This window comes from Sardina pilchardus, chromosome 21 (assembly GCF_963854185.1).
Source record: "Sardina pilchardus chromosome 21, fSarPil1.1, whole genome shotgun sequence".
NCBI classification, from domain to species: Eukaryota; Metazoa; Chordata; class Actinopteri; order Clupeiformes; family Clupeidae; genus Sardina; species Sardina pilchardus.
In genome coordinates this window covers 21,271,689-21,299,188 of record NC_085014.1, presented here as the reverse complement: position 1 = coordinate 21,299,188, position 27,500 = coordinate 21,271,689, and the positions used below count along the sequence as shown (strand labels likewise).

The window sequence follows — 27,500 nt, the reverse complement described above, 5'->3', positions numbered from 1 at the left end:
ATAAATAAAGTGTGCCATCATGTTCCCTCAAAAGCTTCTAAATGTCTTTATCTGTATTCCTAACACCTCCTGCTTTGTCTGTTCCACCAGGGGCTGGTCATCGAGCGTGTCGGGAGAAAACCTCTGCTGATATTCGGCTTCTCTACCATGGCGTTTTTCTTCGGGCTGCTCACCCTCTTTCTCAATCTCCAGGTGAGATCACACGGATAGTCTGAGCACAGATGTGTGACCTCTATCAAGGTCACAATCACAAACTGCTCCAGACTCCTGGTCAAAGACATCCGCGAGGGCCTTGTTGCGCTGGAAATAATCGCTTTCAAGCATGCGTAGTCATCTGGCATGTAGTGTCCTGCTAATCCCATAAATGGGAGTGTCATCTGTATTCCTGTCCATATACCTCACTCTGCTAAAATTGAGTTTGGGGGCTTCACATGAGCATCTGCTTGTACCTGAACTCTTGAAATGAAATTGCATCAGTGGCTTCCACAGTAATGATATTTATTCTGTGCTCGTCTCCGAGGGAAAGTAGCACGAGCACACATGCGCTCCAGGGGTGGCACGCCACGAGATCAAGAGCATTTGGCACGCTCGGCAGGAGCAGAGGATGACATCATGACTGTTTATCATATGTAGCCACCGTTGAACAAGCGGAAATGATGCAAGTGTCTTAAGTAACTGTAATAGTATTACCGACTCTGCGCCCCGCAATAGCCGTCTCTGGGCTATAAAAGGGAGAAATGATTTATTTCGAGAGAATTTTTATTTAATCCTGCTTTTCCAGACTCGCGCTTTTCTCATCGCAAGGTCATCCAGGGAGATTCTAATGAGTTTGCTAAGCGCGTTTTACGCCGCTATGCTTTTGCTAGGCGTAGCGCCGCTTCCTCTCGCCCCGGCGTGAGAGGGTGTGATTCCTGTGGCAGAAATAGAGCATTCAGGCCCTGACCCCCCAGCCATTTATCCGTTGTTTACATTTTAGGCATGATTTAATTTCCCCCAACAAATCAGATGAGATGATATGCAAAGTGTGGACGAGGAGGGGGTGGGGGTGATGTCTTCCTTAATTAGTCAACCCCCGACTTGGCTTCACTGCAGCTCATGTTTCCGCTCTTCATTTTTTAATCCCTCTCTCTTTCTGTCTTCCTCTCTCTCTCTCTCTCTCTCTCTCTCTCTCTCTCTCTCTCTCTCTCTCTCTCTCTCTCTCTCTCTCTGTCTCTTTCTCTCTACATCACACTCTCTCTTACTCTCTCTCTCTTCTCAGGATCGTTTCTCGTGGATGCCCTACCTCAGTTTTGTCTCCATATTGCTTGTGATCGCCTCGTTCTGCTCTGGGCCAGGTAAAACAATCCCCCTTCCCTAGGCGCGCACGCACACACACACACACACACACACACACACACACACACACACACACACACACACACACACACACACACACACACACACACACACACACACACACACACACACACACACACACACACACACACACACACACACACACACACACACACACATACATGCTCCCTATCTCTGCTCACCTTCACACCTGGCAGTTGTGTTCCCCACCCAAAGCCTGTAAACTTGCTTAAACTGTGTGTGTGTGTGTGTGTGTGTGGGTGCACTGTCATGGACACAGACATAGATTACTGTAGTAATTTGTAACTCCCACTTGTCCCGGGCTGCATGACAGCAGCGGATCGCCTCGGGAAGCATAACTCAATCACGTGGCCACTCGACCGCTTGCCGGACCCCGGGGGGGGCCGTCGCTCGGGCATTCCCGACGCTGACCGCGGCCACGAGTGTGCCGGCTAATGACTGCCAGTTCTGCAGAGGCGTTCAGTGGGCACATTATTCATGCCGAGAGACGGGCTTATGCAGAGTGGCCAGAAAGGGGCAGAGATGTGCCAGTCCCCAGCGCACTGCCCGGCGCTTTGCAGATGTGTTGATATGCTTCCCTTATACTCTTATAGACGAGATGCATTCACCATTTCACCCTCTGACAAGACTCACCATTATTGGTTGCCCGATTGCCTGGTTGCCCTTTTGTTACAAGTGGCAACCAGACTTGGCAACCGGACCTTGCCTTCTGACGTACAGTACTCACACACACATAAGCTAAGGAAGCTGCGTGTACACAGTTGGGGCAAATGTGCCAGCTTCATTGTGTTGATTTCTTATGCACATATTTATTTTTCATGTCTGTAAACAAAGTCAAGAATAGAGGCACACAAATAAACTGCGCTTGTTTTTTTTATAGACACCAGTTGTCGTTGCTTGTCACATTAATATTTCATATGAATGTTCATGGTTGGTGGAGAAAAGTTGTGTGGTTATGCGTGGCTTGGTGGTGGTGGGGGGAGGGCAAACAGCTTATGGTGTGAATCTCTTTCTTCCCTTCTCTTTCACACCCTTTTCACCCATACACACACACACACACACACACACGCACACACACACACACACACACACACACACACACACACACACACACACAGACACACACACACACACACATTCTCTCTCTCTCTCTCTCTCTCTCTCTCGTTCTCTCATTCTCTCTCTCTCTCTCACACACACACACACACACACACACACAAAACAAGTCTTTGTTGTTTTGGCTGTGGTCTCCTATTCAATCATTTTTTTTGCATGGCAGACTTCCACTCTTCTGCAATGTTAATGAAGTCCGCCTTGATCCAACCCTGTGCCTGTACGAGCATGTGACGCACATGACAGAAAATCTGATTTAAATGACTACATTTCATGAACACATTACAGAGAGATGATGGTGATTGGGAAGAAAGCGGGCAGGTGGTGCTACCGCATCTCAATTACCGTAGTAGGACAAAATGTCACGCTGGGAGTCATATATTTAGATTCTCCTTTAGGTTGTGGGACTCAATGACGTAGCAAAGCAGGAGACTTCTGTACAATTCCACACGGTCTTTGAAGGTGAAACAAGTGTGTAAGTGTATGTGCATGTCTGTGTGTGTGCGTCTTTGTGTGCGTGTGTGCATCTTTGTGTGTTTGTGTCGGGGATTCATCTTCAGCATCTTGGCTCAAATGATTTATGGAGGTGGCGCGAAAATGTGCCTGTTTTCCAAGCAGCAGGAAAAGCCTGTATACTCGCGTGTGAGGAGAACCCAGCGGAATTGTGTTTTTTTGGCCCGACGTCACGTCTCACGGCAGCTAAACCTAAACCCCTTCTCGTCCTCTCAATATGGAAATGGTGTCCTACATTCCCGCGCGTTAGGCGGCGAGCATCTGGGAATCGGAGTGCTCCGCATGTTCCCCCACATGGGATGAGCTCTCCACCCAACTCCCCCTGTCCCCACGCTACAGGACATGGCAGTTTAGAGATGAGAGTACCAGCCTCATCCCACCCAACGCCCAACAGCCTGCCTCTCTGCAGTTCCTGTGATAAGTGTTTTAATGCCTCACACCATATCTGGAAAACAACATCTGAGAGTTTGCAACATGTTTTAAAAATATGCCACATATTGCTATTACGTAATATGATACGGCCCATTAATTCAAGCAACATGCACCAACCTTTTTTTGACTCAGGGGTAAAATTCTTTGTAGTTGTTCCCTCGATAGAGGATAAAAGCCTTCGGTTATATCTACATTAGCTCCCAGTCAGTGACATGTTGGTGTGATATGTTAATTACAGGTCCACAGGACTGAATAGATAATCCTCAGATGAATAGAGATGGTGAATTATACATGTGCTATGCATTAGAATCCTTATGTCTTTGAAGCTGTACAGCTCACTTTTCATAGTAAATACCTGTCCTTCCACGGGCACAAAACGTTCATATCCTATCTGTGTATTAGGTAGGTTATGTATTGTTTGACGGGAAGAGTGAACACACACTGTGAATGCTTCTGTTGAGATGCTGGTCACGGAGAGATTACAAAATAAAAAAAAGAATGAAACAGCGCACTCGGGTTTCTAGATGCAGTAGACGTTTTGCCTGTGCAGCCTTGTTCAAGTCTTAAAAAAACACAGTCTGTATCGTGGATAAAGTGAATCCAATCCAGGGTTTAAACACACAAGGAAATCTCTCTCCTTAGTAAATACTTTTCCATTAATAGGCAGGACCCTGCAGGAGATGTTAATACACCGGAAATGGTAATGCCTAATCATGCAAAGGAATCTCACTTGAATGATATTGAGTTTGCGAAAGCTCGGGTTTAGAAAATGGACTCGTTTTCATTCAAGGAGAGGAGTGAGATAAAGGACTACATGGGTAAAAAAGATGGTCGGCCGTGAAAGAGTGATCGCGAGCGCTGAATCACGAGCGTTTCCATTTCCGCTGGAAATCCCTGCAAGATAACTACGGAGAGTAGAAGGAACAGAAATCCTCGACTGGATTAGAAATGACTATATGCAGTGTTCATTGGCCAACTGCTCTCTCCCTTGCCGTTTGCTAGGCACCTAAAGCCAATGCGCAGCATCTCAAGACCAGGACATAAAGTAATCGGAGCCAGAGGCTCCCCTTTCAACATCAGAATAGCCAGAGTGGAGGTGGAGCAGCCTCAAGGTAGATGGACACCAAAGGAACCTAAAGCACACTTGAAGATGAAACTTCAGCCTCAAGGTAGATGAACATTAAAGGAACCTAAAGCACACTTAAAGGGATAATCCGGAGTGAAATTCACTTTAGATCAATTTTTCGGACTATTGGGAGTACATACGTTGAGTTGACACCAAAATCATGTCATTCGGATGTATTTTGAGAAAGTTCGAGTTCACCGTTTTTAGCCAAAACTCGTTAGCCTGGAAGTGACCGGGGCAGGTCCTTTCGCCACTACAAAACGCTATTTTTATACCTCTTCTACTGTTCCAAACAACGCTACACTTACGTGGTAGTGAGTAGAGGGTCCCTAAAGCCAAACCGAAGTATCCTCACGTCTTTATGTGGTCGGATAGAGAGTCCAGAATGAATTTAATCGAGTCAGTACCTTTCCGGAAATGTTAGTAAAGTGTTGTGGAAGCGTTGCGCAGCTGCCACAGCGACATTTCCGGAAGGTACTGACTCGATTAAATTAATTCTGGACTCTCTATCCGACCACATAAAGACGTGGGGATACTTCGGTTTGGCTTTAGGGACCCTCTACTCACTACCACGTAAGTGTAGCGTTGTTTGGAACAGTAGAAGAGGTATAAAAATAGCGTTTTGTAGTGGCGAAAGGACCTGCCCCGGTCACTTCCAGGCTAACGAGTTTTGGCTAAAAACGGTGAACTCGAACTTTCTCAAAATACATCCGAATGACATGATTTTGGTGTCAACTCAACGTATGTACTCCCAATAGTCCGAAAAATTGATCTAAAGTGCATTTCACTCCGGATTATCCCTTTAAGCTTGAAGATGAATGTGGACGACTCTAGAGGAGGGGAGTCCATCTGTGGCCAAAGGTAATTAACATATATCAGATGGCTGGACATTTTGCACCTATATGGCTATATGTAAAGCATATATGAGCAGTGGCACAGACAGCTGAAGTGCCCCCCCCCCTCTTAATAGACATGCAGATGGAGACCACTGTTTAAGCTGGGAGGAGGTGGCAATTTCCTGCAGTGCCACAGATAGTGTGATGGAGTCAAGTTTTTTCCAAAAAAAAAAAAGATCCAGTGGATGTGACAAGAATAACGATGAAGGCGGGAGGAAAAAAGGTTCTCTGCCTGAATGGGAAATGTTACAACTTGGAGATGCTATTTTGCACCTCATTTAGAGGAGAGACATGCCAACCTCATTTGCTGACTCTTCCATTGGAGCGGGTGGAAATACATATTCATCATGGCATTTGCAAAAAAAAAACTTTGATAAGAAATTGCCAGGGCCCCTCAGTCTTTAACCTTGTCACCAGCAATATCACACTTAGTTAGGAGTTGGGAGTGTGTGTGTGTGTGTGTGTGTGTGTGTGTGTGTGTGTGTGTGTGTGTGTGTGTGTGTGTGTGTGTGTGTGTGTGTGTGTGTGTGTGTGTGTGTGTGTGTGTGTGTGTGTGTGTGTGTGTGTGTGTGTGTGTGTGTGTGTGTGTGTGTGTGTGTGTGTGTATGTCTGTGTCTATGTCTGTGTCTATGTGAGGCCGTCAATCCTCATAAGTGGATTCAATGTCTTCATTTTCATTATTTCATCAATATTGCATTTTAAGGCAGCAACAAATCTGGCCATCTGCAGAACTCTGTTATGTTATAGCTATTTGTTTGTTAAAAGGAAGTCAATTTGAGTTAATGAATCTGAAATATGTCACTCAAAGCACCTTTTTGTGACATTGCATTATAATACTCCCTCACACCTGCAATTGTGTGTTAATTTGCCCATGAAGTAAGTCACCATTTGTTGTTACTGTATAAACTGTGAGTTAGCAGGTTCACCATTCATTTAACAATTTGATCAAATTCTTTGTAAGATAACATACACCAAACTAAGAGAGAGAGGAGAGAGTGAGTGAGTGAGTGAGTGAGTGAGTGAGTGAGTGAGTGAGTGAGTGAGTGAGTGAGTGAACTGATCTGACAATTGATTGTGTCAGAGGGTCACAATACTGCGGTCCTCCTTGACGATGACGCAAGAATGTTGGTCCTTCCTTTATTAACCGATTATGGAGGTAGAGGGCTGCAGTCACCTGACTTTTATTGTTGTCATAGTTGCTGCTGCTGCTGTTGTTGTTGTCATTGTATATCAGGAAAGCAGGACACAAAAGGTAGCATTGGCAACGTAAGCAGTGAAAGCCTGCATGAACACAGTGCCAAGGACAGAGCTTTATCTCTCACGAACATCATAAACGTGTTGCATTCACCCACTAGATTGATTCTCTTAAAGGCCAAGCAAGTGCTAAATGATTGTGTGGTGAACGTCAGTGTGCTCTCTGATTTGTCAGGACAGCCTGTTCAAGGCCTCCTCAATGTATCACACTGCAAAAAAAAGCGGTGTCTGAGGTAAAAGGTACTCAAAACAAGTTAAATGATCTGTCCGTGCACATCATTTTACTTGACAAGATTTCTTGAATTAAGACAATTACATCTAGAAAATAAGATAATAGTATAAAGTTGAACACTGAAAATGAGAAGTTCACTCTTAAACAAATCAATTCAGTGCACATTGTAAGATACTGTAAGTGTGTTGGAGAAATAGAGAGAGAAAGGTTCCAGATAGTGCGCTGCAGGACTGAATGAAATCCAGAGAGCTTGCAAATGAATGGGAGCACACTGGACAAATTGACCGCTGTGCTATTGAAGAGACATTGACCGCACAGTGCACCGACAGCATAGCAAGACCTTTAGTTATATTATTGTGTTCAGTGCTGCATAATACTGTGCTACAGCGTCCATTATAGCATAACAAAGACCATGTGTCCCCTAATTGAAATGCTAGGTTAAGTGCAAAGTCTTAGAGCTTGCTTCATATACAGTATGTGCCATGAGGCACATAGTTCACACAAGAGCTTTGCTGATAGACTGACATATGTCTGACACAGACTGAGCATTCAAATTAGGGCCCTGTTAGCCTGATTACCATCGACTTTCAAAGGCTCTGCGAGACTTTAGTCTGACCAACAGCCTGTGCTAACATGGTTTCTTGCAAGCGCTGGTTGACCCGCCTCCTTTAAGTGCCTCGATTTGCTACTGGTAGATGTCAGAAAGCGGTTTGCCGAGTTTAAACCAATAACAACACTCTTTCCTCTGCCTTGAACACGCCTCTACCCAGAGCCGTTGGAGCTGCTCAAAGTTGATTGGTTCTCGACCAAAGGGGGCAGTTCCGCAGATTTCGGGAACTCAGAAATCCTTCTCAATGAGCAGTTGGCCAGACCAGCAGCAAAAGCCTGAAGGCGTTGCGTCACTGGGAGGGCGTGCCAGGCTAGGGCCCTGTGTGTGTTATAGGTATCGCAGAAAGCCTTGTGAGATATTCTGTGTTGGGTGTATTGTCTTATGTAGTGTAGCAGGCAGTCCACGACCAGTAGTGTGCTGTGAGTGGGTCTAGTCAGTTGGTGTTGTTATGGTGTGTGTGGCCAGATTCAGATCTTCATTATTGGCAAAGCAAAAGAGTAGTGGTGCATACCTTCTGCATACTGATCAGACTGGACAAAACGCTCTCCAACATCAGTTGTGTGTGCGTGCGTGCACGCGTGTATGTGCATGTGCGTATGCGTGTGTGTGTGTGTGTGTGTGTGTGTGTGTGTGTGTGTGTGTGTGTGTGTGTGTGTGTGTGTGTGTGTGTGTGTGTGTGTGTGTGTGTGTGTGTGTGTGTGAGAGAGAGAGCCCATCGGAACTCTTGAGTTGCTCTAATGGAGTATTTTGCGGTGCAGCCAGCGGACATAACGGGATTCTGTCGTTTCTCTCTTCTTCACTTTCGGAGCTCAGGTCTGTGCTGTCAGACTGTTGTCCTGAGCTTTTTTTTTTCTTTTTGGGAGGGGGAGAGAGAGCTTTTAAATAAAGTGGCTTGCCGACGGCTTGATGCAGCAGACTGCATGTCTGTCTTACCATGAACACACTGTGCATACTGACTCTTCTTCTTTGTGTGTGTGTGTTTGTGTGTGTGTGTGTGTGTGTGTGTGTGTGTGTGTGTGTGTGTGTGTGTGTGTGTGTGTGTGTTTGTGTGTTTGTGTGTTTGTGTGTTTGTGTGTTTTGTGTCTGTTTGTGCTTCTTGGGGGAAGTATATGTTCTTTTAAGGCTGTGCTGATTACAGTGGGAACAAAGGATATGCCGCTCTGTGTGTGTGAGGGGTGGGGGGGCGGGGGGTAAATGTGTCCTTTTAAATCTATACCTTTCAAAGCCAGGATGAATAATACATTAATGAAAATGTTCTGTTCTGGAATGCGTTGGCGCGCAGCTCTTATGCGCCCTTTAATGTTTTTGTTTACACTTCCACACTCCACTACTTATCAGCCGCATGTACTGTACACATATTGCAAGGACTTTTTAATACTTTCTAACAAAGAAACATTCAGAGGAATGCAGGCTTTCGTTTCACCTTCAGACGAGCTGAGCAAGGCATACACACACACACACACACTCACACATATATGCGAACACACACACACACACACACACACACACACACACACACACACACACACACACACACACACTGTCTGAAAGACTCTCTCCCATGAGAACTCATCAATAAAAGACGGCTGTTCTGTTTAATGGCTTTGCACCACGTGCATGGTCAGAAGGACAAAGAGAGGAAGCAGAAAGAAGAACGCTAGGGAAATGGCATGGTGCATTGCAATTCAGCACCATGGTGGTCAACAGCAGATAAATTAGCACAGTGACCTTACTGCTGTAGTTAAAGAGACAGAGAGAGAGAGAGAGAGAGAGAGAGAGAACGAGATATTGAGGGAGGAGAGGAGTTTAATTCACCTCCCTTTTACTCCTGTTGGAAACATATTTCCCATCACGCCACCTCCAGCATCACTGATGGTCCACACCTTCATGCCTACGCGTGACTAGTCATCACTTTGAAACCTCACACACAAGAAGTGGCGTGTCGACTTCTTCACAATCATGGCTGGCCTCTAATTCTACAGTATGTCTGATTAAGTGCCTCCCTCCTATTTTAGCTTCTCTGGCTGTTTTATTTTTTTTTATTTTGTCTCCACTTAGTCCTCTAAAAATACCCGCATAGCACTTCAGTGGAACACCTCCAACTGTAATATCATCTCTTTAAGTTGAAGACAGCACTCTCCTCTCCTGGCTCTAACAATCCCAACTCACTGCAACTAAAAGCATGTGTCCTACTCATCTACAGAGCCTAACCAGCCTGGCAACTTCGCTCTCCCCGACCTGGAGAATCACAAATTGCTTTATGGCAAATGTGCAGTGGCCAACCACTTGCATTTGTGTAATGTTACCTTGTCAGTCAAAATGTCTCTTCAGAGATTTCATAAGAATTGTAAGCCTTGAGTGATATTTATTTGTGTAAAATATGAATACTTTACAACTGTGGGGGAAGCCCAGTAGAAAAAAGACTTTTAAGGGTTCATTTTAAAATATGAATACTTTACAACTGTGGGGGAAGCCTGGTAGAAAAAAGACTTTTAAGGGTTCATTATTTAAAGACACAGTTTCACTGCCCTTCACCCATTTAATTATGGCTGGATTTCCTTTTGGATTTGAGGGAGGTTGAAGGACCAAAACCTGTAATGTTTTTTTTTTTTTGCAAGAGAACCAGTGTGGAGGAGTCTTTGAGTACCCAGTGTTGTGCCTGAACGCGTTCATTGAACGAAAGTTCATGAACTCGCTCATAATTTTGGTGAACTTGAACTGAACTGAATCCTTGCCACCACAAAGCCATAACAACATGGAACACACTACTGGAATACTTGCTAATAGCGAAGCAACAAACCCCCCAGGACCCCATCTGGCAGATGGAGACTCTGGACTTTTATTCCTTGATTTCCCATCACTACACACACCCAATAACCACCCCACCCAATCCAACTACCCAGGCCACCCAAACCCACCTAATATCCCATCCCAATCCCTTCCTCATCATTCCACCACCCAAACAAACTCCACAGGATCCCCCACATACCCGTCACCATCCCCACTCAAGCACATGATGTTCCCTGCAACAATGGAGAGACTGCTACCAGCAGCCAGGCAGATTTTCAACAGCCCAAGACCTTCAGCACTGAAGCGCAGTGCACCTCGACGCCCTCCCCCTCCGCATGCAAAAGGATCACCTACGCAGCAACAACTTCATGAGAGTATTGTATGATATTCTGTGGGTCCCTGCAATAGAAATGGTAGTGACAGTAGTTTTGAGAACATGCCGGGACCCAGTAAGCCTATGTCATTTTCTATTCCTGTTCTGACAAGTAATAGAAGACTAGCACATCGAGCCTACAGGGTAAACCAGTCAAATCTCCTACCTGTACCACTACAGCCTCAGATTTCCCCAGTGGATCATAGCTCCCCAACTCTTACAGCAAAACTAGCTCTCCTAAACATCAGATCTCTTTCAAACAAATCATTCTTAATTAATGATCTTATTTGCACATACAACCTTGATTTTTTACTCTTAACTGAGACATGGTTAGACCAAGCAAACAGTGCTGCTACCCTCATCGAATCTGCTCCACCAAATTTCAGTTTTTTGAGTGCTACCAGAGCAAATAAAAGAGGAGGGGGGATAGCTACAATTTTCAAGGCATCCTTTCAGTGCAATCAGTCATCATTTGGTGAATTTACTTCATTTGAATATCTGTGTGCAAGCATTAAGTCTTCTCCTCAGATTTTACTACTGACTATTTACAGGCCTCCAAAACATTCAGCTAAAGTCTTTCTTGAAGAGTTTGGTGAACTGCTATCAGTCATTTGCATAGAGTTTGACTGTCTTATTATATCAGGGGATCTAAACCTACATGTGGATAATCCTGAAAACAATTATGCCAAGGAATTCATTGCACTAATCGACACTTTCTCCCTAACACAGCATATACAGGAGCCAACACACTCTCAAGGCCATACACTCGACCTCGTTATCACAAAGGGTCTCAATGTCTCCACAGCTGTTAAAGACCTGGCGTTATCTGATCATTTCTGCGTGTTCTTTGATGTGTCTATGTCCCCACACAGTCAGAACAGATCTATGTTGGTAAAAAGGAGAATCATAAATGATAAGACAAGTGTTCTTTTTGAGCAAGCACTCTCACAGACATCAAGTAATTTGTCAGACTCAGTAGAAGACTTATTGGATCACTTTAATGCAAAAATGGCAAACATTATGGATGGCATTGCTCCCTTAAAATCCAAGAAAGTTAAGGACAAACAGAAAGCACCATGGAAGCAAAATCCAGCGGTTAAACTCCTAAAAAGAGAGTGTAGGAAGACTGAAAGAAAATGGCGTAAATACAAACTTCAGATCCACTATGACATCCATAAAGACATGCTCCGCACATATAACTTTGAAATGTGCAAAGCAAGACAGTCTTTCTTTTCTAACATCATCAGTAGGAGTTCAAATAACACTCGTGTTTTATTTTCCACTGTCGAAAAGTTAACAAATCCTCCCTCACAATTAGTGCCCGAACTTCTCTCAACTAATAAATGCAATGAGTTTTCATGTTTTTTTAAAGGTAAAATTGACAAAATCAGACTCAATATATCTGCTAAATTACTCATTCAACACCCGGAACTTCCAGCTACAAATAGAGGGAAACTTAACTTGATGTCAGAGTTCAATTTGATAGACTACGAAACACTTGAAAAAACAGTACAGATTCTCAGCTCCTCCACGTGTGTCTTAGACACCCTGCCTACAAATTTCTTCAAAACTGTTTTTCACCTTATAGCCTCAGATGTCCTTCACATTGTAAATACATCACTGCTGTCTGGCACTTTTCCTAAGTCACTAAAAACAGCTGTTGTAAAGCCACTGCTCAAGAAGAATAACCTGGATGCCTCCATTTTAAACAATTACAGGCCCATATCCAATCTACCTTTTATTGGCAAAATTATTGAAAAAGTAGTCTTTAATCAACTAACCACCTTCCTAACATCAAATGGGTATTTTGATTACTTTCAGTCTGGTTTTCGGGCAAATCATAGCACTGAAACAGCTCTCATTAAGGTTTTCAATGACATACGTCTCAACACAGATTCTGGTAAAACATCAGTCCTAGTGCTACTGGACCTTAGCGCAGCATTTGACACTGTTGATCACAATATTTTACTACACAGACTAGAACACTGGGTTGGATTTACAGGCATAGTTCTAAACTGGCTCAAATCATATCTACAAGAAAGGAGCTTCTTTGTTGCCATCGGCAACTGTACCTCAACACCAACATCCCTGACCTGTGGTGTTCCCCAGGGGTCGATCTTGGGGCCACTATTATTCAACCTCTATATGCTCCCACTTGGACAAATCATCCAAAATAATTTGATTTCATATCATAGCTATGCAGATGACACACAAATTTACTTAGCTCTGTCACCAAAAGACTATGGTCCCCTTGAATCTCTATGTCAGTGTATAGAACAAATCAACACTTGGATGGCTCAAAATTTTCTTCAGCTGAACAAAGAAAAAACTGAAGCAATTATATTTGGTAAAAAGGAGGAAAGGATTAAGGTTGCCACTCTCCTTGAAACAAAAGGATTGAAAGCAAAGGATACTGTTAAAAATCTCGGTGTATTAATCGACAGTGATCTAAATTTCAACAGTCACATGAAAATGATAACTAAATCAGCTTTTTATCACCTCAAAAATATTGCCAAACTGAGAGGGCTAATGTCAAAACATGACTTAGAAAAACTCATTCATGCATTTATCTCTAGCAGGGTTGATTACTGCAATGGGCTTTTCACAGGCCTTCCTAAAAAGACTATCAAACAGCTTCAGATGATTCAAAATGCAGCAGCTAGGGTTCTCACAAAAACAAAAAGAACTGAGCACATTACTCCAATTCTTAAATCTCTGCACTGGCTTCCAGTATGTCACAGAGTTGACTTTAAAACACTACTAATTGTTTATAAATCAGTAAATGGAGCAGGACCTAAATACCTATCAGACATGTTTCAGCAGTACACACCTTCTCGTCCTCTGAGGTCTCAGGAGAAAAACCTCTTAGTAAAGCCTGCTGTTAGAACTAAACATGGCGAAGCAGCTTTTAGCTGCTATGCGGCTCAGCTTTGGAACCAACTTTCTGATGACATTAAAAAGGCCCCAACTGCAGCCTGTTTTAAATCTAGACTTAAGACCAAATTGTTCTCAGATGCTTTCTGCTAACTGTCTCTTAATTACTCCATCTGGAGTCTTTTATGTTAATTATTCCTTATTGATTTGATCTTGATTTATGCTTTGTTTTTATTTTCTATTATGATCTTTTTATTATTATTATTATTATTATTATTATTATTATTTTTATTACTATTACTCTTTGCCCATCTATGCTTTTATCTGCTATAATTACTGTTTGGTTTTTGTTTATGTAAAGCACATTGAATGACCTCTGTGTATGAAATGTGCTATATAAATAAACTTGACTTGACTTGACTTGAACGAACTGTATTTCTGCCTGATGAACGATACTGTGAACGCGTTCATTCTGGTGTTTGTGAACGTCACGTTCACTCTTTTTTAATTTCGTTCAATAATTCAGGCAAACGACACACCGTTAATAGCACTAAAGTGTTGCCCAACCGTTGCGGGTGCTTCTTTGCCTATGCCAGATTCTATGCCTACCTGAATTCATATTTCCGTATCTACTATCGGAACTTTTCATGCTGCCGACCTATGTGTAATGTTGCCAGCTGCTGTGAATGCAATCGCGGAAAAAATCGCAGTTGATGATCAAGGGAAGTATTACGTGTAGCCTTTTAAAGCGCCCTATGTCACTGAACAGTTCCATCTCTCACGCTGCAGATAGGCCTAGCTAATGCAGCAAGGTATAGCCACCTCTCCCAGTGTAAAAACTACTCTTCTGAAAGCGCGGCCGCATTTCTGCCCAGCGAACCAAAGCCCAATTGATAGAAATTCTATAGATGTGAATAAAAGGAGGCCGTATATTTCGCATGCTTCATGTCTGAATGTCCGCTACCGTCAGAAATGCGGCAAGCAATTATAGCAGAATGTGCGTAAAACCTGTCTGAAAATGGCTATTTCATGTTAAACTAATGAAATAATTGCTGGCTGTGGCAACAATTTTAAAAGAGTAGGCTTATAGTTCGCAACATATTGAAAAAATGAACTGAACTAGTTCATTTTTTTGAAGCTGTGAACTTCGTTCATAATTTGGAATTATGAACTATGAACGAACTAGTTCATTTTAAAATTTGTGAACTATGAACTGAACTAGTTCATGTAGAAAGTGAACTTTCCCAACACTGTGAGTACCATGATGGTCAACTTCAGGTCTTCCCCAATACAGCTGTGCAGAAGTTTTTTTTTGTTTTTTTTTTTTTTAGTTGGAAAGTTCCCGGCTGAGCAAAATAACCTGGCATTATCTATCGCAGCAGTGCAGTGGCAAGAGCTGTGGGAGCTCTCCAGGGACTGTACTCCTCCATTTGGACATTCACACGTACTTTTTTTAATTTCACTTCCCGGTATACACTTTTGATAAACACTCTTCAGTTGTTGCATTTTTTTTTTTTTTTTTACTTTACCAAATGGGAGAATATGGACCTAAATGCTCATGAAAAGTGCCTCAATCCTTTTGAATCTATTTCAGCACAAGGCTACAATGGAGCATTCTTTACGATAAGAGGGGAGATATTGTCACCTCACAATTCCTCGCCCCAGGCAACAATGACCGATCAATGTGACACATGCTAGTAACACCTCCCCTCCCATAGTTACAAAGCCTAGTGTAAGTGAAGTTGTATTTCCTTTGCCCCGTGGGTGGCTATTCCTAGCTCCTGATCCGTTTTTGACATTTGTGAGTCGATTTTTGACTTCTTCATAGGTCAGGTCACCTATTAAGAAACACCCTCCGGAAACAGCCCATCATGGAGCTCTTTTTGATATCCTCCGTGGAATGGTCTCGTCAATGCTCCGGTCATATTCCAGATCAATTGACTGTTTGATTGGTGGAACAGGTATCTATTCCAAAACCAGGAAATGAACTGCCATTTTTGCTATGTTGCTAATATTGGTAAAAAGAAGCTAGTGTTTATGACATGAACATCAGGTCCCCAGGAACCCAGGAACCCAGGTCCGCAAACAAAAATGTAATATGAAGAGAGACCAGCTGGTTCAGAGCTAGGAAGGAGTAATCACACTCGGATAGGGTCCAGTTAAATGGTCCTCGTGTGAATGCATCCTTAAAAAGAGACAGCAATGACACAAACCCACACTCCACCTGTTCACTAGCATTCTCTCGCTTGATTCTTTAGCCTGGGGGTTTGAGACAGAGATCATTTCTTTGGCTTAATCTGCTTTTATGATCCCTATGGAATTCACTTTGATATATGGGAATCAAATGGAATGGTAAGGATTGTATTGGGAGGAAACCATGTTTTAAAGTTCCATGTATACTCGTTGCTCATATCAAGGAAATATGCTGTTTTTTTTTTTGTTTTTTTTTAAATATACAGTATACAGGATGTTAAATTCCTACCAATATGGGAAGGGGATTTCACACAGCAACCAATCAGCAACCGTTTCCTGATATACTTGAGCATCCATTTTATTTACCTGCCTGTCGGTGATGCAGTGGCTGTGTTAAGAAGAAACAGACATCATCAGTATATCAATGCTCCAGGCGCTGTATGCCACACTGATGTAAAGTTATTGCAACAGTCACCAATAATGTCTCACCAAACATTCAACCTCAGAGGCTGTATTTCTGTCTCTGTGCTCTCTCTCTGCTCGAGATATACTCTTTTGATCAGGTGTGCGTCTCCCACGAGGTGATTCTATCCTCCCTTCCGCTCACAGTTTAGTAATACCCTGGCTCAGAGTCCCAAATCCTCTTCAATTTACATAACAGAGATACCGACAAATCGTAAAAGCATAGCGGGCTGTGTGCCATTGAGAGCGAACGAGAGAGAGAGAGAGAGAGAGAGAGAGTCAGAGAGAGAAAGAGAGAGAGAGAGAGAGAGAGCGGCCAACATGCAACATTTTTTCTGCTGCCTCTGCTGTCACATTTGAGCAGCATCAGTTACCACTGTGGGCCAGACCACCAACATGTGACTCTCGGTCTCTCGCTCGCAATCCAGAGGGAAATCACTGGAAGCAAGTAGCATGGCGAGAGGAAGAATGAAATAAACCTTAATTTGGCTTTTGTCATTTATCTCCCGATGCCCCATGCTGTGGCCATCTGATAAATCCTGTTGTGTGTCCGATCTGAATCTCATTTCTCCTGGAGCCAAGGGGAAGCCCCCTGTGATGCTGTTAAGATGAGGCGCATCAGAGAATCGATTATACAGAAACTGCAATCACGGGGGTCGACCAATGACGTGCAGCATCTGACTTATCGCCAACCTCCCAGATGGCACATTTATCCGTTTCATGTTTCATGACTGTGTGACTACAAAAAGCGTAGGTCGCTGTGTCCAGATGTGAAAAACATTCAAGATGTTTCAAGCCTGTGGTTTTTAAAAGTACATTTTTCAACATGCCTTTGATCGAGCTGGTGTTACAGATGGGGAATACACGGTGCGCAGGCAGGGAGCCGTGTGTGCAGCTTTTCAAATCAACTTATACAGCAGCAGGACATGCAATTGCCTGGATATACATAATGAGATGCATTACGAGGACGTGCTTCTCTCAAATGGCCACTAATCCGTCTTAATGTGTAAATCCACCTGAATTTAACGGCAGTTTATTAATAGAGCTGTTTTGTCTCGATTCCTGTGGAGAATGGCTGTTCAGCTGATCATGAGGCATGGACCACCAGTCTAACACCTTGTCCTAACCGGACCCAAGCGAGCAACTGTCAATGTTGTCTGTCTACACTGAATCCGTTAAATATGCCATTGTGTTGTTTCACAGACTTCCATATGTCTCATTCGAAATAGCAGAGCAACCCAAGCGACCAAAAGTGATATATATATATATATATATATATAACTCAGTTTTGACCAAAATGTCACTTACGCCCCTTTGGTTCTCAGCCCTCGACATGTAAATACACCATAATTTCCCAACTATTATACATTGATTTAGCTACAGTACATTTCCTCAGCTACGAGGTTAACACACTGGGGCAGCTAATATGGTATTAATGTGGTTTTGTTTCTTTTAGCTTGCATAAAGCACTGTGGCCTGCGGCTTATACACAGGAAATGACTGTTAACGTTTAAAAAGCAGTGATCCCCTCATCCCCCTCCTCCCTGTCTCTCTCTTTGTTCTTCTCTGGGCGATCGCTGTCGCTCGTTCTCCTTCTCTTCATTGGTAATTAGCATGCTGTGCGGAGAGCCAGTCAGGCTGATTTCCATCAAGTGTTTCGCTGCAGAGGCCCCAAACTAAGAAGGACATCATCAAGGTTAATTGGCATGACCGAATGCTGTAGGCTTTTGACGTATGGAATGGCATGAACAAATACCTCAGAATACTATGGGAAAATAGCGTTGATGTCAATTTGCTTTCATATAGAGCATGAGAGAAAGAGAGAGAGAGACAGAGAGAGAGAGAGAGAGTAGCTTTAATACTACTGTACTTCAATCTATCAGGTGGCCCATTTTTAATCAAATAAACCCATATAATTGAAAACGTTAAGTCAGGCTTTGTACAAAAGACTTTGCAAACACCCTACCTCATGCATGGTAAAATGTCAGTGGTTTCAGTGAAGCAGATTCTTCCATGACGAGACATCTAAGAAAACGTGATTGTGTGGAGATGGGCGTTTTTATTTTTTGTTTTTATTTTACATAATCTATTACACAGTTTGTCATCAAGGGACCCACTGCTGATGCATTGTACAGCATGTGAGCTATTGCCAGTGTCCCAGATAGCACGTGGATGACTCTCCTGTGTATGTAATGTGCATCATCTGTGGAGCTAAAAAAGCACAGGTTGCTGTTTTAAGAGTCACGCCTGTGCTTTTCTCAAATTCAATTTTCACCGTGCGTTTCATTGCCTTGGTGTGACGGGTGGGGAATGTTCAGCGCGCAAAGTGTGACCTGCAGAGGAAGTCTGCAATTCTCACCGTAGGTGTTATCTGTGACTTGGCTCGACACATCCCCACTACTTTTCAGGGGATGGCCAGGGGAAAACGTTGTTGGTTCACACTCCTGTGTGATGGAGATTATGGCTGTGAACTTCTCATCCGACTCTGCAGTTGCACATACACAAGTAGCAGAACTGGAATTACTCAAAAGCACTGTAATGATCCCCGAAGAAGATGTTTGTGTGTGTGTGTGTGTGTGTGTGTGTGTGTGTGTGTGTGTGTGTGTGTGTGTGTGTGTGTGTGTGTGTGTGTGTGTGTGTGTGTGTGTGTGTGTGTGTGTGTGTGTGTGTGTGTGTGTGTGTGTGTGTGTGTGTGTGTGTGTGTGTGCGTGCGAATGTGTGTGTGCGTGCGCGTGCGAGTGTGTGTGTGTGTGTGTGTGTGTGTGTGTGTGTGTGCATGTGAGTATGTCTGTGTGTCTGTTTCGTCAGAGTTATTTATCCTACTGTTCCCATGCCATTAATACACAATTACATACTGTGGGGCACAGGGAGGAAGTCATTTTTTGTTATTGAAGTGATAATCAGAAGTGTAATCCCTGATGACTACCCTGTGTATGTGCAAAGCCTGTGGCTGTGCAATATTGCATTGCACGTCATTTCATGGCTAGAGTGCCCACTGATTATCTCCATGCTTGCACTTGGTTCTCTGTTGTTAGAGTGACATATAATGAAAATGCTGTTGGTGGCGTATGTAGAGCTGCCGTTGTGTATACAGTAGCGAATAGGTAGGTGTGTTCACCCTACAGTTGTTTTCTTACCGGAAGCCTACAGCATTAGTGGTCGTAGTTATTAGACAGTTCATAGTCCCACAGCTCCTTCCATGTTGAAGCATGAGCTGTATATGGAGGTCCCTTCCTTTGAGTTCATTTTGATGATATAAAACAGATGTGTAGATTGACTTTTGTTGTTGTTGTGGTTGCCCAGAGGAATCAGATATATGGAAGATCTATGGAAGAGGTTTAACCAAACATGCACAGGATACTTTGAATTTAAATGTAATATGGATCCTACCACATACAGTACTTTACAGCTGGATTCACCCTTTCCAAACCAAGTCACACACTGGATTCCCAAGCGTGCCATGGTAGTTATCCCCTGAGGGCTGGTAAACATGCCCCTGCCTCTTATTGCTTCCTGACCTGCAAGTGAGAGACCTTCGGCGTCAGGGCCGAATCTGGACACCACAACCCCCTCCCCCTCCCCCTCCGTCTCCCTCTCCCTCCTTCCTCCAGGCTCGCCTTGGTGGTCCCAATGGACTTGCGCTTGTCAGTGGATGTAGCTCATGGTAATAGCATCATGTTGTCCCCTGGTCCTAGTAACCATGGGGATTATGTTGTTCAACACCGCAACAAAGAATATCCCATCTTACTATATAATAATTTGACTGCTGATATTTAAACTCTTTTTATTTTGTTGACACAAGATATTATCCACATATTTATTTGTGGTAGGTATTTCAAATGTTTCTTTATTAAGAGGTGTTGACATTGGCAAATGGAAAATGGAAAATGGTGAGGCGTCTGATTTTGGAGGCACCCTTCACCTTCTACACTGAACACTTGACTGCCTGACCTTTTGTTTTTTTTTCCATAAACATCAAATAACAGTTGTTTTGCCCAAAGGGCAGCCTCGACGTGTGCTTTCCATCAGCCATAGCCTTTGTGTCTCTGCAACTCTACCTTATATATAAAAGTAATTCAAAGTAAACACTTTTACCCAAAGCAACACAGACTTGCAACAGTGGGCCCGGCAATCAAACCTGTTGGTTCACAGCCGAAGCCCTACTAGCCATTTTTGGTTCCCAGAACGTTCTAGTTACGAAAGCCTTTGGTTCCAGTAACGTTCTACAAGGTACTTTTGGTTAGGTTTTGGTTGCCTCTTGGTTTGGCAGGAAAGTTTTCGTTATGTTCTCTCAACATTAGCAGTTGGTTATATGTTTGGTTCCCTCAATGTTCTCCTAATGTTCCCTTAACGTTCCCTTCCCTTGAGAATATTAATATTTAAACATTTAGATTTAAACCGATCCAGGGGGTTGCCCTCTGATGCACTCACATTTTGAACGTTCTGAATGATTTCCGATACGTATTGGTTAATTTTTTCACCCCTATTTATCAGGCTCAGATTTGTCAAAACAAGCACACACAGTGTCTAGAAATGAATCATTCCTCAATTGATTTATACACAGAACACGTCCCTAGCCTTTTGAAACTAATTGAGTGATGATTTATGCGATTCTCTTCAGATAATGGCTTTATATTTTGAATGGAGGCGATGCAGTATTGTCCAGCTGACTGGACACTGATGCCATTGTGATGCGGCAGATGCCCAAATATCATCTCATTAATAGTACCATGGGTGGCATTTCAGCTGAGCCATCTACCGGTCATAGATATTGGCATGTTCTCTTTTGCTGCAGCATTCTCTTGAGAACAATTTTCAGCGCAGCACACTGCGTTTATCCAAGTGACTGTTATCAGTCTCCAAGTCTATGGGAACTCCGGGCGCGGCACAACCACATTTCCCCCCCGATATAAAAAGAGAAGGGACAATGCAAGGTTCAGGTGTTGCACACTGCCATTCACACACATTCTTTAATATCATGCCTTTGGCCATGTTGCAAAGTCACACAGTAACACTATAACCAATTCATCCACTGGTAACATCACTAAAAAGCCAGTGTCTTTGTTAATGGTGACAACACATTTGAACAATTAGCATTCAATTTAAATGATAAGAATCACATTAAATCATTCAACAAATTAACCAGCAACATCTACACAACCTTAGATGGCAATATTAAGATTCAAATTAAACGTTCCTTGATATAAAATAGAGGATGGACAAGGCCAGGTTCAGGTGTTGCACAGTCAGAATGTTCTTCTTCTCCAGCTATAGTACCTGCCCCCCCCCCCCCCCCCCCCCACAAGACTGGAGCTACTTCCCCCTAATACTCAACCAGATGCTCTCCCAGGCGTCAGACTGGATGTATCCTATGCCGTGACAATGTGTGCAGATACTAAAACAAACTTTTTATTGAAATTATAAATCATCAGAATTGAAAATGTTGCTACAAAAGCAAACAAAACCGTTCCTATCAGGACCCTGCACCAGTTCCTGTCCCTTATCGTTATTGTCCATTTTTCTCTGTTTGAAAGCAGGAAGAAAAAAAATGGATAATGAAATCATGAATTATGGCTCCCTCTGCATTACATAAAACAAAAGTGTCTGCCACAGACCAGATTGATTTCTCAGGAAGTAGGGAGCTCTTGGCAACAGGCGACTCAACATTTCTTAAAACTCCATTCACAGAGGTGGAAAATAAGCTCAGCGTTATGATGGAATAAATAGTCAGGGCACCCACTTGCTCATCTCACTGGCATCACAGAACACCTGTGGAGACTCTAGACTGATTGCATCTGAGTGCAGGTCATGCACGCCCTGTCCTTTTGAGGTGGAATTGGCCTTTGATAGTCAGGATTTGATTGTTAGGACATTAGAGACACACCATGCTGTGTTCTCCATACTATCATTCCTTTCCAAGCAAGAGTGACATTAAAGACTATTTTTGGCTTGCTCTCGCCAAATAAATAAGCATGACGAGTGATGAAAAAGAGCATGGCAGTAGATGAAGCAACCCAGGCAAATCATTTCACTGTCACAGAATCATGCATCATGCATTTGGTTTAGACTGGGTACAGTAGTTATGTACATGACTGTGAGCAGCGTGATGCACCCTGCATTGTACTTGCGGAGATCAAGGGTTGACCAGTGGTTGCCCATTACAGTATGTACCTTCTGTCTTTGTTTGGATGTTTATATTGTCTTTACACAGTGTTGTAATGTCTCTGTATGTTCTATGTCCGCAGCAGTACCCTGTCTCTAAACCAAATTTCTCCCAAGGGAGACGAATAAATTAACTTGAACTTGAACTTGAACTTGGGATTCTTAGGAGGAGTTCAAACCAAAGATTCACGACAAGCTGAGCTGCAACATTCTAAAACCTTCTAAAATGCAACGTGTCGCAACATTCCAAAGTGCTTTGTGACTGCCTGCAATGGCAGGCGACGGCATGCAACATTTAATTCACACTGCTGCAACTCCTTCTGCAACTCCTGCTGCAACGGTTTTGCGTCGTCGCGGATCTTTGGTGTGAATTGGGCCTCAAGGGTATTTGCCTCGAAATAAGAAATGTATGCCAAAACAGGTGTGCAGATGTGAAGAAAGAGAGAGAGGAAAAGTGTAAAGCGAAAGCTGTATAAAAAAACCCAGCGAGGGGCTCTGAGTCGAGATCAAACATGACCACCTGCCAGCAGCGCACACACAGCATTCAGTCTTCATTATGCAGAAGCGTGCATTTTACACCTTTCTCTCTCACACTCTAGCCATCCCCCGCCTCCTCTCTCTGACACACACACACACACACACACACACACACACACACACACACACACACACACACAACTTGCTTTATATAACAATGATACACACGCAGACATAGCTAAAGATAACCAAGGGAGATGTACACTAGCATGTGCCCTAGATGAAGTGCTATGTAAATTTTATTATGAACTATTTATGTTGTGTGCTGCGTAGTGATGTGATGTTGATGTGACAAAAAAATATATGACGCACTTGTTTACAGCAACTTGTTAGTGCAAACTCTCCCTCCTCTCCTGTTGTTTATTTGTTCCCATATCTTTGAACGATATGAGTCATTTAATAAACACTGACAGTAGGTGTGTGTGAAACATGTCAGTGGTGAGTGTCTGGACATTGTCGATGAGGCAGAGATGTGGCGTGTGGTGGCTGCATGTTTTTTGTTTGCCTGGTTTTACCATAATTGTAAGGGTGTCACTGTCTTCAGGGTCATAGCCTGAAGGACTTGCACGCTTGTACTTCAAGACTGAGAACATATGGCCACACACACACACACACACACACACACACACACACACACACACATACACTAATAAATATAGCATGTGATGCAAATGTGCCTTTAAAAAAAAAGAAACACACTTACTTGCACTGGCCACAGAAGTGTGTCTGTCTCCTTCCTTGCTTAACGTATATACTGTATATCTCAACGTAAACACTGGTGCTCTAACGGTCACCAAGGTTTCAAAACCATTAAACTACAAAGAATAATGTACAGAATGTTGAAATGTGTCAAATACCTTTTGCCGACCACAAAATAGGACCCCATTTAAAAACATTTGTGATTAGCCTACATTTCCATCAACGGCATTGGCCGGTTTTACTAGTTCGTTTTCTGTGATTCAGTGGCGCAAACAGACAGGACAGATTTGTTGCTGTGAGAGGTGAATATTATTTTCTCTGTTGTGTTGTATTTGTAGCAAGCGTTTAAGAGCACTGGGTGCCTTGTGTTTTGTGCACTTGCTGCATCTCGTGTTTCTGCAGTGGTGTCCCGAGGGTCTTGGATTGGGGAAAAAAAACGTTGTTTTTATTAGCACATCATGCACTTGGCATTATTTTCACTAGCAGCAAACTGCCCTCTGTCTGATCGTGCCCTTCTAGTGCTGTCGTAAGCACTATTGGTGGCGCTCTTCTTTTTTTAAGATGGAGAACTTCAAAAATCACACACACACACACACACACACACACACAGACACACAGACACACACACACACACACACACACACACACACACACACACACACACACACATAAATTCACCTTGGCATGAAAAACATATGTGGAGAACTCAATCAAACATTACACACTGTGTTTTACATGAACAAGAACAAGTCTGCCCTACTTTAGACATGTTTGCCCAAAACAGGCTGCGAGAATTAACTAACTGTTGCATTGTTCATGGGAACCATTACCTAGCATTAATACAACCCAGGGGAAATGACTTAGTCCTGGGTTATGACTTTTAATGAAGCTCTCTTCTATAGTGGTCACTAGAAGATATTTCTGTGTCAGTATGTGTATCTCTCCCTCTCCCTCTCCCTCTCCCTCTCTTTTTGAAACGATTGGGCCTGATTTTACCCAATCGCTAACGTTTGGTCGTGACGGCTACAGTATAGAGACTACAACGCGCATATGCTCGACGTCATCGTTAACATCTGCCTCCCCCATTCCCCCCCCCCGTTCGCTGATTGGTCCGGTCGGAATGCATCCTGAGAAATCGAGTTCATTGGGTTCAGACCCAGACGTAATGGTGAAGGGAAAGGAAAATTGAGCGTAAGCTCACGGAGGGCTATGCCAGGCTACTTTTGAGCATTTGTATTATGTATTCATTCTTCCAATCACTTTGTCATGAAATATGAGCACCGCCTTTGTGATCAAAGTCACTCCCCAACATCACCACCACCTCCACCACCTCCACTTCCACCTCCACCACCACCTCAACTTCCCAGTACTACCACCACCACTACCACCTCCACCTCCACTTCCCACCCCTCCCACCACCACCACCACCATCACATAGTGCAACCCCAGTTAACTTCTCTGCGCTCTCCTTCATTGTCATTCTCTTTGATTCCGTGCCTCTCTCTGGGTCTGCATGTTGCCGCAGAAGTCATTTGTATTCTCGACTATTCTCGAGCGGCGGGAGGGGAGGTGGAGGAGGAGGAGGAGGAGGAAGTGGTGTGGTGCGGCGGCGGTGGCGGCGGGGGGATTTCCGTCAGGCCGTCTGCCGGACAGCTCGTTCTACTCACGGCTTTGTCGAGTAAAGACCTCCCACCAGGCCCCTCTGGTCCGCCATTAGCGGACGGCTTTATAAAGTTCGCTTGATGAAATGGCCAGAAGGGGTGAGTGGACAGTGAGGAAGACGGATAGCCTCCAGGTGTTTTTTTCGGGGGATAGGTGGGTTGGTGGGTGGGTGGGTGGGTGTGCTGTCGGGGTCTCGTTGTGCCAATAACAACACACAGGGCGCTGCCAGAAACAATAGGCTCTTCAGAGAAAGCTTGTCAGCGCGTAATGAACTACATCCGTCAGGAGGGGCTCTTCGGCAGACGAGCCGGCGGTCATGCGAGGAGACGGAGGAGGTGGAGGAGGTGGAGGAGGGGGAGGTGGAGATGGTGGGGGAGCGGAGTTGTTTTTGAAGGGTGAGGGTGTGTGTGTGTGTGGGGGGGTGGGGGGGGGGGGGGGTGGCTAGTGGGGGTAACAGATGCTCGGTGTGTCCTTTGTTGTAATAACTTCACGCTTTCCCCCCACCACGATCATCACCACCACCAGCAGCCTGTGCGACAGCCTCCACTGATTGGTGTGGGAAACTTGAGTTGTACTCAATCACTTAGACAGAGAATGAGTGAGTGACTGACACAGAGAGAGAGAGAGAGAGAGAGAGAGAGAGAGAGAGAGATGGAGAAAGACAAAGAAAGGAGTTGCAGGAAAGAGAGAGAGAGAAGAGAAGAGAGAGAGAGAGAGTGGTGATGACCTGGGCACCGTAGTTTGCGGAGTTCTGAAAAGAACCTGCGGTTAAGACAACAGCAGGTAGCTTCTCTGGCGCCCTTCTGCCGTGCCGTTACATAATAACAACATGGCCGTCCTCCTGTTACCTTAGCCCAGCCAGTCAGGGCTTATAATGCAGCCTTTCATACGCACTGACCTGTGCAAATCCAGTCCACTGTTTTTGTTGTGCAGACTCCAGATTATTCATTTTCCCTTCATGCTGGCTTTCTTCCTGCTGGCTAAAAGAGAGATGGTCTCATTCGAATCATGAGTTTATAGGTTTGGTGAACTGAGTGGATGTCAATTGCAATTGAAGCATTTCTTTATGTCTAATTAATTGTACTGTATATGTGCTTTCAGTGAATAGTTGAAGAGCACTCACCAGAGGTCTTCTGAGACATTAAATTTAAAATGTGTTTTCCGCCTCCGGTTTCATTGTATATTCATAAATGCAAGAACTTCCATGTATTGGATTCTATTAATACATGTATAATTTATATAAGTAGTAAATAATTTATAGTTTACAAGTGCCATGTTTGGAATGCTCAGGTTATGAACAACTCTCTAATAGATATGTGTAAACATACGGTATTCATTGTCCATGATGCTCAAAGGCATCTGAACATAATATTTCAGTATTTACCATTCCCTGAATAATAACAACTGCTTTATGTATCTTGTTGTTTTATAAGTGGTGTTGTTGAGACTACAATAACGATACATGGTCTCTCATAGTCAAGTGTACTGTATGCCTATTGTAAAATGTTTTAGGACCACACATACCTGAATAAGTAAGGGATAAAAAAAGTTATTTGTAGTCCTCAGTAGTGTCTAAGCACAGACATTGCATTAAAAAGAAAGGAGTCACCCCTTGGGTCCCATCACTTGGCTTTTGTGACCTTCATTAATGTCCTCGGAGTCCCTAACTTCTTCCTCCTGCTGGTTGTCTCTATGGGCGTAACAGCTGCAGGCTGGAATAAAGTGTCCATGGCCCAGATGCCTCATACCCTCCAACGTCCTAAACCGTCCTATTACAAAATTCACTTTGATGGTGTTCAGAAGAATATTTATGTGTCTGTACGTGCCGTGCCTTTTTTTTTTTTTTTTTTTTTAATTCTGCCGAGGAGCATCTGCTTGACGATTTGCATAGGCTGTGTTTGCACAGCATGGTGTTATGGACCACAAAATGGGGATTATGCCTGTCAGCAAAACTATTGTACATGTATGTTCTTTCTGTCTCTCTTTTTCTGTCTGTCTTTCTTTCTTTCTCTCTCTCTCTGTCTATCATTCCTTCTCCGCAGTCCTTCAAAGGCTAGACAACAGCTTTGTCTGGCATGCTTCGTAACAGCACTTTAAATGAAGTGATGACCAATTTACTGTGTGTTTTTGTTCTTGAGTGCCTCTATGGGAGAGGGCAGGCCTTGATCACATGGGATGTGCTAATTGGTTGCACA

At 43.6% G+C, this 27,500-nt stretch overlaps 1 protein-coding gene across 5 annotated transcripts in view; it reads left to right on the top strand.

Moving 5' to 3' along the window:
- The window catches only part of slc2a9l2 (solute carrier family 2 member 9, like 2), a 145,007-nt gene that overhangs the window by 86,292 nt on the left and 31,215 nt on the right, over positions 1-27,500 (top strand). For all 5 annotated transcript variants that reach the window (XM_062524337.1, XM_062524338.1, XM_062524336.1 and 2 more), the window contains exons 10-11: positions 91-192; positions 1,259-1,334. In XM_062524337.1, the coding sequence (XP_062380321.1) occupies positions 91-192; positions 1,259-1,334 (178 nt within the window). The remainder of the gene's footprint in view (positions 1-90; positions 193-1,258; positions 1,335-27,500) is intronic.